This window comes from Halyomorpha halys, unplaced genomic scaffold (genome assembly GCF_000696795.3).
Source record: "Halyomorpha halys isolate HHAL.00 unplaced genomic scaffold, Hhal_1.1 Scaffold168.1, whole genome shotgun sequence".
NCBI classification, from domain to species: Eukaryota; Metazoa; Arthropoda; class Insecta; order Hemiptera; family Pentatomidae; genus Halyomorpha; species Halyomorpha halys.
The window spans coordinates 904,120-919,280 of record NW_027111025.1 but is presented as its reverse complement, the minus strand read 5'-3'; the positions used below and the strand labels follow the sequence as shown (position 1 = coordinate 919,280).

The window sequence follows — 15,161 nt, the reverse complement described above, 5'->3', positions numbered from 1 at the left end:
TAAAAAGCTGTATTTCAGGAACTATTGAATGTAAACTGCTCTTTTAGGACTCGTATTTTAGTAAATTTACCTTACTTTAAACGTTGTTCTATTAATCTTTCTAGAGTTTTTTTGTAGTTATTTTTAAGAATGTGCTGATCCGAATGAAAATATAATTTTTGTAAATATTTTGAAATACCTGCTTATTTTTTATCCCAGATTGGCAGACTCAACAAAGTTTACTAGTAATTATACATAGTTTTTATTAAAGTAACCAATAATAGGGGTGAAAAAACCTTTTTTTTTTTCTCCCTTGGGTTCTTGTACTGTCCTGCCAGATCACCGCCTCCCTAATTAACCTAACTTTATTTACATTACCTTGCCCGAGGCCTCTGATAGCAGTATACCTCACTTATAAATTGGCGCCCGAACATACGTAGAGATTCTCTTTAACACATTAATTGAAATTCAAAACCCATTCTATAACTATATAATTTAAGAGAAATATAAATAAATAAGGAAACGGTTACAACAGAATGATGACACTACACGTAATGCCTCTGCCCTGTTGATCTGGATTGATTGAAAGTATGCCAGAAAAGAAAAAAGAAAGTTTTTCAACGTTCAAATTTTGTCTAAGGGTTTAATTTTCTATATTTTTTCTTCTTTCGAGAAATGCCCTTCCACATTTCTTTTAGCTTATTAGAGATATTTTGGACAACTATACAATCTTCTTCAACCTTGTATTCATCCTTTATTCATTAACAACTTTTATCTACACAGGATGATCAACAATGTATGCTATAATTGTAAAAATAATTTAAAAATCAATGTACCAATAATGATAATTGTAACAAATCACAAAAAAAAGGTTTTAATAACAAATTATTTTAAAATGATTAACAATGAAAAAGTGAAAAAAACAATAAAAATGAAATAAGGAAAAACTAATATAAAATTAATAAATATTAAAAATTAAAATACATTCTAAGAATAACAAATAGTACAAAAATAAGTATAATTCATTATATAATGATAAAAAACTACAAAACACATAACTATTATGATAGATAAAGTATAAATAGGTAAAAAAAAAAAGATTAAATATATAAATTAAAATGAAAAGAGTGCAAAGAACAACTTTTATTACATTGGAATGAAAATACAAGAGAGCACGGTGGCCACGGGGTAAAGCGCGTGGCTACCAACTCTAAGGACCCGAGTTCCAATCCGGCAGGGCAGTTTTGTTTTCTGTTACACTGTAGCAGTGAGTCAACTTCTATGGGTTCTTGGAGCCCTCCAGTAACTTACATTGGGTACCCTTAATTGGGCAACAATCTGGCGGTCGAGCGTAATTCTGACCAAATCACCTCCTTGCACTATTGGTCTAGTAATAGTAGTACTGAACCCCTGACCCTTCATGTGTCATAGCGGTACAGATTTAAATTTTAAATGAAAATACAAAATCTAAACAACATAGAGTAAACATTAAAAATCCATATTTAAATTGTTGAGGTGAATAAAACTTCCAATGAGAATATAACCTATTCTATATTTTGTTCTGATACGACGTTTCGGGATATTATCCCATATTCATGTACTATTTCATCCTCATATTTTATCAATTTCTATTTCGAAATCATGTCAACTATCTACAGACTATATGTATATAGATGACAAGATTTCACAATGGGAAAATGATAAAATATTACAAATATGAGAATGAAATAGCACATGAATATAGGATAATATTCCGAAACGTCTTATAAGAACAAAATATAGAATAGGTCATATTCTTCTTGGAAGTTTTCTTCATCTCAGCAATTCAGATATTAATATAACCAACTTCTTAAAAAAGAAAATACTGATTAAAAATCCAAATATATAAATCCCACAGCGCTATCATATAATAATATTTGCTTCTGGCAAGCCAAGTTCTAAGGTGGTTCGGGGCTCCAGAACTAGTATTTATTATGGATTTGTGGATTTCCATTTCTATTTTATATCTCTCTCGGTTCCTTTTGGAAACCAACCTATAGTGCTGACTAAGAGTTTAGTTATTAGTATCTTGGCCTTAGCCCTATTCGTTCCCTCCACTCCTTCCCTGCTATCTTCCATGTCCAGTCAAGGACTTCTTTTCGCTGATGCCTAGGAATGGTTCTATAGAAGGGTGCTCAGCCCCGTTTCGAGCGAGATGGTCAGTTTGTGATCCCCTCATATCCAGGGACCCACACTAACTTAAGCTTATTTGAGCTCGCTAATAACTCTAAGGCTTGTTTGCACTCTCTCACCGATGTAGAGGTGACTCTAGGTGACTCAAGGGCTTGAAGACCAGACAGACTATCTGAAAAGATGGTGATACCTGCCCTTTCATAGCTGATGACTTAAGGGCATGTAGGTGCCAACAAAATGGAAAACAGTTCTGCTTGAAAAACAGTCGAGTATTTGCTAAGTGGAAAAGTTAGTTCTATGGCTGCCTACTACATAGACTAAGACCCGTTAAATAGATGAAGTCTAATTGCTTTCCATTGAGAATTTCTAATCAATGTAAAGTAACTAGACTTGACCAATTTAACACTACCTGAGATGTACTGAGGATTGTTTAAAGTCATTTAACCAAATGTATAGACAATTCGAGTTTCCTAGTCTTTCATGACTACGGCAGATATAACAACAATCAGTGCGGCTAAAATAAATAGGGGTGGTATTAAACTAAGCCTTCACAATTAAACAAAAGTTTAACAGTCCAATTTCAGAGAGGCTAGTAGATATGGATATGTACAAAAGACATATTTTAAGAATGTGTAGCGAAAGCGCTATCTGCTGGTCTATACTGTAACTACTAAAGCCACCAGGCAGACATGACGAACCTAACTGTCGCGATGTGAACTACTACTAGGGTTTGTCGGATTTTAAAACCGGTTTTTTGGAGAAAATTATGAAATTCGAAAACCGGGTTTTTAGTAGAAAATATCGGTTTTCAATGTATGAATAACACGAGGGTATTTTCTATTTCCGGGAATTTTGTGGAAAAACTAAGGACACGGCTAAATAGCAAATCGATAGACGTCCTCTGTTTTCTGAAATCATATTTCATTAAACAACAAAATAAATAGAATATTTAAATTTGTATTACAATTGCCCGGAATAGAAAATACTCGGTTCTTTGCTTAGTTGTCTTTAAAACTAAAATTGATTTTAATAAGTGTGTATGCATACTTTATTTACTCTTGTCTTTCGGCTTTGATTATAATTTACATTATATAATACACAGTTATATATTTTCTAATTGTTTTAATAAGTATCCATCTGTATCTAATAACATTGTTTTTAAAAAAACTAATATGGTTATTATAAAAATATGAAAATATATTGTTTTTATTTATTCGAACCCTTTGCTGAATAACTCGTTTCACTTTAATAAAAATATTTACATCCTTTTATGTGAAAATTATGCATAAAAAACAATCCTGGTCAACTATTATTTCTTTGTTCTACTAAATTGCATAAAAAAATTTTACTATCAATAAAATTGAACAGTAAATAATTTCATTCAAAAGCTGTTTTTAATCACTCTAAATTTTCTGTTAAAATTTTTTGTTCAAATTACAGAATATTGAAGAAAAATGTTTTTAATAAAAATTCGAAACCGGTTAAAACCGGTTTTCTGGAAGATTTACTATTCGAAAACCAGTTTTCTAAAATGTCAGTTTTTGTATAAAACTACTACAGTCATCAGCTTGCTATCCCCTTCATGATCGTTGGTTAGTTCCCTACGGAATGACGTTTTTTCCCTGCAAGGGCCTACAGATAGTTCCTGTAGGACTTGCCATCCCCTTCACGACCGTAGTTCCCAAGTTTCCATCCTGCGAGGATTTACGGCTAGTTACCTTAAGACTCATCCTGTCAATTCATAACATATTTGGCTCCCTAACCTGTATGAACACACGTCGTTGAGTCCTTCTGGTTGAAGAGTGTCACATATCTTAAATTGGAGTCTGAACTAATTAATTATAAACTGCCTTACTCGACTAATGAAATATTATAATTAATAATTACACTTTGTTAATTAATATGTTGTAATAATAATTTCAGAATAATGACAAATTTAAGTATCAAGACAAATGATAAAGATAAAGAATAAAGGATGAATGGATTGGACAAGTTGATAGACAATTGTCCGAAACGACTCCCATAAGCAAATAAAATAGTGGAATGTAATAATGGTATTCCTTGAAAAAAGAAAATATATAAAAAGAAATCTAGTTAGAAGTAACCATACCTTCCACAGCATCCTCTGTGGCTCTCCCTGGTTCCGGTTCATTTTCAAACAGGTCTAAGAAATCATGGAAGAGTGGATTGGTAATAAAATAATTCTTTCGTTGACAGCTTGTTGTCATTTCTAAGCAACAACAGTCACACATGGTATTAACTCAGGGTCAAAAGATCATTTTTACTCATTATTGAAAAAAATCATACCATCGCAACTATGCCCATGGCTATCATGCCTGTCACAAAGTGCTCCTGTCATTTCGCCAAATATCTCAGCATGGGACCTTTCGACATCATTCAGGTTTCGTACAACTCCGTTATCACTTTTTACTGAAAACTCAATCTATTTATAAAAGAGAAACCTTCAAGAACATAGATAAAATCAACTCAGTTTTACGTTTTTTGAAAATTTTAATAAGATGAGAAAAGTAACTATGGAACCGCATTATGATGATATTAAATTATTTATCTACGAGAAAGAAATGAAGCACTTTGTATAAGCTTCCGATTTGATTTAGGCCGTTAAGGCCATAAAATATCAGGAGAGGGGGAGGGGAGGGGTGCAATAACTCTACTCTACTGAGAAAAAAATGACCATTAGACCACGCCCTTTGAAGCCAACTTTACGTTGAATTTTTTTTTTATTTAATGTAATTTACAACTGTACAAAATAATACGATAAGTAAATATGTTGTATGTTTCATATACACTTGAAAATCTTGGGAAGGAACCACCCATCGGTGGCACTTCAAACATTAATTTAAATTAGAAGGTCCCGTGGCCATATCTTTTCATACCCCTCGGAGGATTATCAGGGGTAGTTAAGAATGAAAGATAAGGAATTAATGGGTTAGGATGGTTAAGGAGTTTGGAATGAAAAGACGCATATCTGTTTTGAGCCGATTCTGCAACGAATGGGATGTTAAGGTTTTTGTGAATGAGCTTATTTGTAACGTAATAAGGAGCATCAAGAATTTTAGATTGTAAGGATTAGATGCGGGAGGAATTTGATGGTTTGGTTGAGCGCAGAGCTCAATTCCATATGTCCAAATTGGTCTGATTATCGTAGTGTATACTAATTTTTTTTAGTGAATGGGAAGTTTAGAGCGTTTGTCAAGTAAGTGTCAGCAATCGGAATCTACGAGCAGTTTCTTGTCGTTTCAGTCTTGTGTGTGGATTCCAAGTAAGTCTCTTGTCAAGATGGAGTATCGAATATGTTCAACACGTTGAATTTAAAAAGTATTTCACACATTAACGTAATTTTCTGCAAAACCGTTCATTTAACCCAAACGTTAGCTATTATAACTGTAGTGAAAATCCATTGCACCGTCTCAAGAAATTCTAGCTTTTTTATCTTTTCAGTTTAGACTCATTTCAATGTGAATACTAAGAATCTCAAAATATATTTACTATTCTAAAAGAGTAAGGAGTGGATAATACAATAGAACTTAGTCAATTTTTCAATTAATGGATATTTAGTAAAACATATATATTTTTTAAAAGGAAAACATCAAAATATAATGTTTGACAAAATAAATAATAGTTTATTGTATAATGGAGCAAGTTTATGAATATTTTTTTAGAATATTAAATGTTTACAATAAAAAAGTGAGTGATAATAAATAGTAATTCAAAAAACCAATTGTGTACAACAAAATGTGAGTAGATTTTGTTTTTATTCTCCCTTCCTAGCCATTTCTGGTATACGGGGTATACTACAGCAACTCTCAACTGTCAAATATGGCGTACTGGATGCCACGCCTACGAAAGAAATAAACCACCCCTTCTGTATACAATATGTCCTATAAGACTACTCAACATATTTCTATTCTTTGTTCTCAACATATTCTAGTTTTGTTCCTAAGGTATGATGATGTTATCTTATATTATGTCTCTAGTCTAGAATTATATTATATATTATTATAAACTTTTGCTATAGAACTAGACTTAGTACTGTGAAGCTTACCATGTGAATCTATCTCTTGTTGTTCCAAGGCTTTCGAATGGGTTGGCCTGTCATGCTCCAGATGATCTGTGGTTCCACTTGTTCCACCGTCATCAGGTACTTCGTACAATTCTTGTTTTTGTTCTTCCGAAATGCAAGAAAGAGGAGAGCAAGATGGCGTATCATCTTTTGGTTCCTTTGAGTGATCTTCAGCACTTGTTGTAAGTTGTTGTTCTGATTCCAAGAAACCAGTTGGGTTTTTGGAAGTAGTTGGAGCATGTGTTTCTTGTTCTTGGATTGTATCATTTTTGTGTTCGCCATGAGGTTGCGATGCGGGGGAGTCGTTTTCTGAAAGAATTGTTTTATCGTCCAATATGTGTGTTGGTGCCGTTTCGCTTGCAAGCGATTCATGGCTAGGAATGCTTTCTTTATCTTCATTTTGTTTCTGTTTATCGACTTTTGGTATTGAAGGCTCATTCGATTGATCTGTAAAATACAACAGTCCTTAAAAATAAATATAACAAACAATACGATGAAAGTATATACATATTGTAAAGATAAAATTTGCGCAGAATCAGGTTTAATTATACATTGTAACTATGTGAATTAATTTAATGTAATGGTGAAACTTATGGAATGAAGAGTAAATTATGTTGTTCGTTGTTCTGAAATATACCATATAAAATTATAGTTAAATAAAATATATGATGGAACAAGTGTGTTGATGCCATATTTAATATTAATTTGTAAATATTTTTTAATAGAAGTAGTTTTTTCCTTTAATTACATTTACATTATCGTTAGAAGTGAATTTTTATTTTAAAAAATTCTTCTTAGCTATATTTATTACGTATTGTAGATATTTAAATGCAGAAAAAACAGGGCGTAAGGATTATTTTACCTGACAACTTTCTACACACTAATGTCAGTCACATATCTTTATTAGACTCTCCTGTTTTTTTTTCTCCACACATCGTTTAGAGCGCCGTATAGACGTGGGCCCACCAACGTATGAACAATCGTAATTGAAAACATCGTCTCTGACATTTCAGAGCAGGTGATATTCTCTTCAGGACCCATCTAGTCTCTGACCCGTGGAGTTTGTCCAGCAGTAATTGATTTTATATTTATTAATTTTGTAAATTTTGTTTATTCTTTCATTTTTATTAATCATTTATTTATTGTTATATACATATATATAATAAGTAAATTTGCTGTAGGTGAGATAGTGACATGATACAAACATGTAGAGAATCTACCCATTGATAGAACTCCAATAACATTGCTAGAGGATAAGATCTCGAGGCCATCTTCATTTCAGATGCCTAGGAGGAATATTAGATAATGAAGGAGAAGCCAGGTTAGAAACAAGTGGATTTGGGTGGTTGGGAAGTTTTCCATGGAAGGAATAGTATCTGGTTTTGTACAACATATGGGACATTGAGGTCATGATGGATGACTTGATTTGTGACAAAGTAAGGGGCATTAAGAATTTTACGAAGGATTTTTGACTGTAAGAATTGGATTCGGGAGGAATTTGATGGTTTAGTGGAGCCCCAAAGCTTAACTCCGTATGTCCAGATAGGCCTTATAATATTCATGTAGATCAGTCTTTTGTAATGGATTGGCAATTTAGACCGTTTGTCTAGTAAATGTTGTAATAGTCGGAATCGACGAAGAGTTTCCTTTCTTTTCAGTCTTTTATGAGGATTCCATGTCAGTCGTTTGTCCAGATTTAGTCCTAAGTAATGGATCTGTTCAACAGGAATAAGTGGGGTATTATAAAAAGATACTGTGGGGCAAGACGAAGGGTAGATGTGATTTGGTGGGATTTATTGGAATTTATTTTAATCCTCCAGTTTTGGCACCTTTCTTCAAGGATGGTGATGTGGGATTGGAGAGATTAGGATACAATGGAAGGATCATTATTAACTGACAATAGGCATGTTTCATCGGCATACGTGGTGAGAATAGTGTTAGGATGGGTTGGGATGTCATCTGTAAAAACTGTATAAAGGATAGGACCAAGGATACTACGCTGAAGTACACCAGCAGACTGAGGAAACAGGGATGAATAAGCGCTGTTGTGATTTACTTGAAATAACCTGTCTGAGAGATAAGAACGGATTATGAGATAATATGTAGGGGGTAGGAATTTCCGGATCTTGTATAGCTAGTCCTGGGTGCAAGACTCGATCAAAAGCCTGTTCTACATCAAGAAAGACTCCCGAGCAGTACATTCCGCGCTCCAATGAAGACGAGACTACATGAACCACACGATGGCATTGCTGGATAGTGGAGTGGGATATTCAGAATCCAAACTGGTGATCTGAAATTATGTGGATGGAATCTAGGATGGGATACAGGCGTTTTAAGATAAGTTTCTCAAGGATTTTTCCCATGATAGGTAGCAGAGAGATAGGAGGATAAGAGGATGGGTGTTCTGACGGCTTTCGAGGTTTGGGAATCATTATGATTATGGATAATTTCCATGGGTCAGGAAAATATGTGGATCTGAGGACATCATTGTAGATATAGGTGAGGAATATAACAGATTTTCGAGGAAGATATTTTAGAACAAGGGATGTAATTAGGTCATAACTAGGAGCTTTGCGGGAAGGTAAATTCTGGATGATGTTGGATATCTCTGATGGATGAAACGCTTTAGGTGGCAGGGTCATTTGGAGTTGAGTATTCAATACTTCTTCAATGTGTTCAAGGTTGGTTGAATTAAGGATGTGAGGGTGTGGCTCATAGGTTTTAGAAAGATGCTGACCGAATATTTGAGATTTGTCTTCGTCCGATTTTATCCATGTTTGAGATTCAGTAAGAAGTGGGTGATTAAAATTATTGAAGTTAAGAATGAAGTTCTTGTAGTCATCCACAAAGATTTGTCAGTATTCGCGAGGTTTTCAGTTAATTTAGTTAAATTTTGTGTTTTGAATTTTTTAAGTTCTGTTTTTTAGAGTGCTACCAATGGGTAGTTTCTCTACACGTCTGTAACACTCCAATTTAACTTAGATCAGATTTACTAAATGTATTATAATGTACAGTTGTAAATAGCAATAAATAAATATTAAAAAAAAAAAAGTTCTGTTTTAAGTTTGTTTGTCAATTTAGTATAATGTGTTTTATCTGGTGGCTCTGCGTTTTTCCTTTTATAAGATACAAAAGTGGTGTGGAAAGTTAGTATGTATGGTATTATTAGTTTTACTGATAGTTTTGTTGTCATATATGCAAAATCTTATAGACTCTGTAAAGTTTTCTATGGCTTCGTCAACGTCATGTTTAGTCTTAAGTGGAATTTTTAACTCCAGTTTGTTTTCTAAATCATCACGAAATTTGTCCCAGTTAACTCGTCCTTTAATCAATGAGGGAGGAGAGGGCTTAGGAACGAAGTTCGAATGTAAGAAAAGGATAACTGGATTGTGGTCTGAGGAAAGGTCATCTATAGATTCAATTTTGGTCCGGGAACAGGAAATTTGGGAGGTGATAGGATATCGGGACGTTTCTGACTTTTTAAAAATTACTATATATCTACTAGTATGATAATGATAAGAAATTTAATTTGTCATAATATTTTTAGAATTAATTTATTATGAATGAAGTGTAATTAAAAATTTTTTAATTGATAGATCCTTGAAAATTACAAGAATGGCTGAAACGTAGGAGTGTAAAAATAAGTTTATTTGTTGTAAATAATCGAAATCTATGAGAAGTTTACTTTCGTTTCAGTCTAGTTTGGGGATTCCAAATAAGTCTCTTGTCATGATGAAGTCATAGGTAGTGAATCTGTTCAACAAACGATAGCGGGTTTTTTTTTAAAGATACTGAAGAACATAGTACAAGAGCCGGGAAGAAAAAAGGTAGTTATGAATAGTCACCACATTTTTTTATTATTTCAATGAAAACTATGTATAATTACTGGTCAAAATTGACGAGTCTGCCAAGTATAGGTAGGGGAAATAAAAAATTACGGCTTTTTCAAAACAGTAAGAAAAAATAATTTTTTTATCTATATCTTAGAATTATATTAAATATCTTAAAAACTACCAACAACACTGGAAAACCTAAGAGAACATCATTTAAAGTAGAGTCAATTTTCTGAAATATTAGCCTTAATAGAGCTATTTACGTCCAATAGTTATATTCTCGAGTTATAGCTTTTTAAAAAGCAACATTGCATTAAAATGTACTGAAAGGTTAGTAGTTATTTATTTTGAGAAATCTATGTCTCAGGAACTATGTGACGTACAGATATTTATTAGCACTCAAATTAATGCTAGTTTAATGTACTACGAAGTGGTTCATGACATTTGTCTTCGTAGGAATAGTAGTTCTCACCATATTTAACAAAATAAATTCACAAAATGTTAATTTCTAGTTGTTCCGATAAAATGTTTAAATTTTGAAAACAAAATATATCTCTAGAACAATACGACGTACATATGTCTGGCAGCACTCAAAATTAAGGAAGTTTAACAACTTACTATAAAGTAGTTAACGACACGTATCTCATACATAGAGGGAGGCAGTAGTTTTTATGATATTCGTAAATGAATAAAAATTTCTCAGAACTAATATAAATAAATTTATTTTGGCAAATATCATAAAAAATATTACTCTTACGAAGATTAACTTTATAAACCACTTTATAGTCCATTAAAACATCTTTAATTTGAGAGGTAATTGATATCTGTATGCCAAATGGTTCTTGAGATATAGATCTTTCAGTACATTCAGTACATCATTCTTATGAAATGTTGTTTTTTAAAAAGCTATATCTCTAGAACTATCGAACGTAAATATCTTTATTAGGGCTCAAATTTTAGAAAATTTACTCTACTTTAAATCATGTTTTCTTAGATTTTCTAGAGTTGTTGGTAGTTTTAAAGATATAGGGCTCCGAATGAAAAATTAATTTTTTTAATCTTTTTAATACAGCCGCCATTTTTTCTTCCCTCTATCTATACTCAGCAGGCCCATCAATTTTGACTAGTAATTATACATAGTTTTCTTTAAAGTAATAAAAATTGGGGTGAAATAACTGCCATTTTTCTTCTCTTGGGATCTTGTAAATAACAGAAGAGTTAAGGTGATATTTGATTCTCCAGTTTTGAAACCATTCTTAAAGAATGTTCATCTGATCGTGACCAAGTCTTATTTTCAGTGAGTAGTGGATGGTTGAAGGATTTATATTTTAAATTATGGAAATTTTTAATTCTATATTTTATAATTTCTATTTTTAATCTGTTAGTCAATGTATTGTAATAAGTTTTGTCAGAAGGATATCTGGTTCTGTCCCACATCGCTCTTGTCCGGTGTTTTTCTTTCAGTAAGGTTCGAATGTGATGAGATAAGTTGCTTTCCCGAAACATTCTTATATTCATTTATGAAGTATTGTTAGTGATAGTAGTTTGTATCAATCATATGAGTTTTTCGATAGCGGAGTCAAATAACAAAGTTATAGGTATTTAAATAGAAAATTGTTTAAAAATTTGTCATTAAAACCCGGTCAGACTGTTTCTATGGGAATAAGAACAAGCTGATATTAATAATAATATAATTTACCTTGAAATACCGAGATTGATCAAAACCGTTAGAGCCGTTTTGGAAAAAATTTTAAAAATTGAATCTATTATGTGGCACTTCCGCCAGGTAGATTTTATCGAAAAAGTTGCAGTGGAGTTTCGTACGACTTTTGTTTTTTGAGTTGGGCTGTTTACACACGAAACTGGGTTATTTTGGTCTTAAGGTGCTTCGAAACGTGTATTTCGTCGAAAACTCCAATTCGAAATTTTTCTTGTTCACAATATTTCCTCGTACTATATATTCTACTGCGTTTGATAAATCATTTTTTATCCGAGCTGCATACCACTGGAACTCCATTCCCTCTAACATACGTCATGTACCAACCCTTCCCTCGCTTAAAACCCTTCTATTTAACTGCCTTTTACTTCACCAATTTAATCTAATATTATAATAGTACAGATATTTAGTAACTACCTTTTTATTTTGTTTTTTATGTATTTGGTCAGTTAGTTTTTAATTTTTTTTTCCCTCAGTATCTAAAATTATTTATATACAACTTTAATATAAGTTAGAATTAGGTGTGGGCACACTGTTTTTGGCCAATATATGTTGTAAAATTAAAATCACCTTTTAATTGTTCTAAAGGGGCCTAGTCCCAGAATAATAAAATATTTTTCATCTCATCATGTGTATTAGTAAGTGAAAGTAAATAAGTCTATAATGTGATTTTAGTGCATTAAAAAGCAAGAAGAATTCAACTGTCTGGAAAGATTGCTTTATAGGTTACCTATGTATTTTATTTTCACTTAGAGAATTCTTATACGTTGTCTTTACAGTACCCCAATATACCGTAAGGGATAATATTGCAATCTTGAAAATCTCTAATTCGAATTTTTGAAATACATGCTTTGAGGCTTTAAGTCCAAATGCGGTAGTCCCGCAAAATAGTCTGTGAACAGCCTAACTCAAAAACTTAAAGCCTTAGAAAACTGAATTTAGATACTTAAGGCCTATGATGTTACCGCATCTTTTTCTATAAAATCGACTAACAAGAAGTAATATTTTATATAATCGATTTTGTTCTCAGAAGTTACAAAGAATTAATTTAGGAATTCAGAAAAAAAATACACGTTATTTTCAGTTTTTACCTATACGATACCAGGAATACAGTGAATAAAATAATCAGCTCTATAAAATTATTAAAGAATAAATATTTAAGTATTTAAGTTGTATGCCACTTGAAGTTTTTTATTCCATTATATAGCACAAGAACCTAAGAGGAGATAGAGTCAGTTATTTCACTACAATTTTTGATTCACTTTGATGAAATCTATGTATTATTCCAAAACAAAAACAACAGACAAAACAAAATGTCAATCACTGCTAACATTAAATACTTGTATGTACATGTAAAATAAATGTTCAAGTGATACTAGCAATCGCGCTTCAAAATAAACTATGTTCTTTTCAAATACGAAAACTTACCTTTTTCACCTTCCATGTGGCATTATTTTTCTCCGGTCTGTCTGAAACATCTTCATTCTTTTCAGTCTTCCCGAATTAACATATATTCATCTGCTTCTTGAAACAAAATTGAAAATAAATTAGGAGAATTCACTTAAGCTTGAGAGCATGGATTGAACATAAAATTTAGGTTAATTTGTATATCTACATGTGATCATGCTTAATAATAAATTCTAAAACTATTTATATTTTTAATAAATTTTATAAAATTGAAATTATACATAGAATCGCGTCGTATGTGATTATTTAAAAATATAATACAATTGAAAATTCTTATTATCTCTGAGTAAGATGTGGGGTAAAATCAAAAACTTTATTCTCGGCACTTTTTTTTTTTCAGCCACATTCAAATTGTCATCCACTTAGCACATCCATTTTCATCAGTCAGAATATAATACAAGCAAGAAGATCTTGAAGCAACAATTGAATTTAAAAAACAAAACATAATATACATCAACTGGCTCCAAAATAACATAAATCAGTGATCAACGGAATGAGAGAGACCAACATATAACAGCGCGAACAGAACCTCCTTCTCTTGGTCAAGAATACTGAATTCCCGAGACCTGGAAGATACCTTAGAAAGCAGAATCGGGATGTTTGAACGAAAAGTCATCCGTACAACCATAGTAATGATCTGGAGGGGCATTTCATGATACTCATATGAAGGCAAGGAGGTTAAGACGTCTCTACAGAATGAATTGAAAATAAAATAAATTAATCAATTAATTTATAAATTTATTAATAAGCTATTTTATTTTCAATTCATTGTTATGTATATTTCCAAATTTCTTAGTTTATTATTTCTTTTAATTTTTATATTTCTCTGAATGGTGGTTGTTAACTGTTTTTTAGCCCTGATGAAGACCTCAAATCCTGGTCAAAACGTTGGCATGAATATATAATATTTTGTTTATCTGCTAACCCCATTCCCCGACCATTTTCTCCACACAAAACTAATGGAAATTTATAAGGTTAAAGATTGGAGAAGTTTGTCGGGGGTTGCGGTCAGCAAAGAACAACATAAATAAACAAAACCATATTTATTTATTTTATGCCGACGCACCCCCCGACAAACTTCTCCAATCATTAATCTACGGTCAACTATCTACACCTCATTATAAGGTTAAACAATTAGGCAAAATAAATAAAATCATTAAACTTAACATTAAGAAACCAAATAATAAAGGAGGACCAGATAAAGATTCCAATAAGGCTTTTTATCCCTAGTAATAATTTTGGTAAACAATATAAAAAGGTTTTTACAACAATAAATGCAAGTATAGTTTTCAAGTGGAGGCGAAAAACCAGATCTACATGCAGCAAACTGGAACGTAAGATAAACAGGCGTGGGGAAGACTTGTTCTGACGGCCAAAGATAGCTTGATAGAAGATAGCCAAAGATGGTCTGGAGAGCCATCCGAAATATATATAAATATATATATATATATATATATATATATATATAAACATCTACTAGTTTACACTCCTGCAAGAACTATCGCATAAGTTATGTCCCCTTCTCTTTAGTTCATTCGAAATATACGCGATATATTCATTCCCATGAACAATATAACAATATCAAGAAAGTCTATTCAGCACATACCGTTGGTAAAGCTGCCTACTCTAGTATCATCTAGTATTCTAGTATAGTCTTAGTAATATGCCTACTACTATCGTTAAGTAGCAGTTTACGAATAAGTAATTACGTTGACCTACTGGAAGATATCACTTCAGTTTTACAGATGAGAGTCAGCCACCCGTAAACTTATGTTAACTCAGAATTTTACCCGCTGAGACCTCATAGCTCGGCTGTACATGAATGGATACCAAGGAATTTTTTATGGTAATCCGCTGGTCTGAATAATTTGACATGAAAAATAGAAATCATTTGAGCTGTTTGCTCGAT

At 32.3% G+C, this 15,161-nt stretch overlaps 1 protein-coding gene and 1 long non-coding RNA gene across 3 annotated transcripts in view; one reads left to right on the top strand and one right to left on the bottom strand.

Moving 5' to 3' along the window:
- LOC106678910 (DNA ligase 1) overlaps positions 1-13,421 on the bottom strand; it is a 23,180-nt gene extending 9,759 nt beyond the window's left edge. The window contains exons 1-4 of one of the 2 annotated variants that reach the window (XM_014417758.2): positions 13,214-13,421; positions 6,218-6,682; positions 4,459-4,581; positions 4,262-4,381 (exon numbers count right to left, since the gene is read on the bottom strand). In XM_014417758.2, the coding sequence (XP_014273244.1) occupies positions 4,262-4,381; positions 4,459-4,581; positions 6,218-6,682; positions 13,214-13,229 (724 nt within the window). In that variant the 5' untranslated portion in view covers positions 13,230-13,421. The remainder of the gene's footprint in view (positions 1-4,261; positions 4,382-4,458; positions 4,582-6,217; positions 6,683-13,213) is intronic. The other variant, XM_014417759.2, reaches the window with a different exon arrangement.
- On the top strand, positions 12,328-13,981 carry LOC136796181 (uncharacterized). The gene is made up of 2 exons (XR_010843882.1): positions 12,328-12,510; positions 13,593-13,981. It is a non-coding gene; the product is annotated as an uncharacterized lncRNA (long non-coding RNA).
- Positions 13,982-15,161: the final 1,180 nt, after the last annotated feature.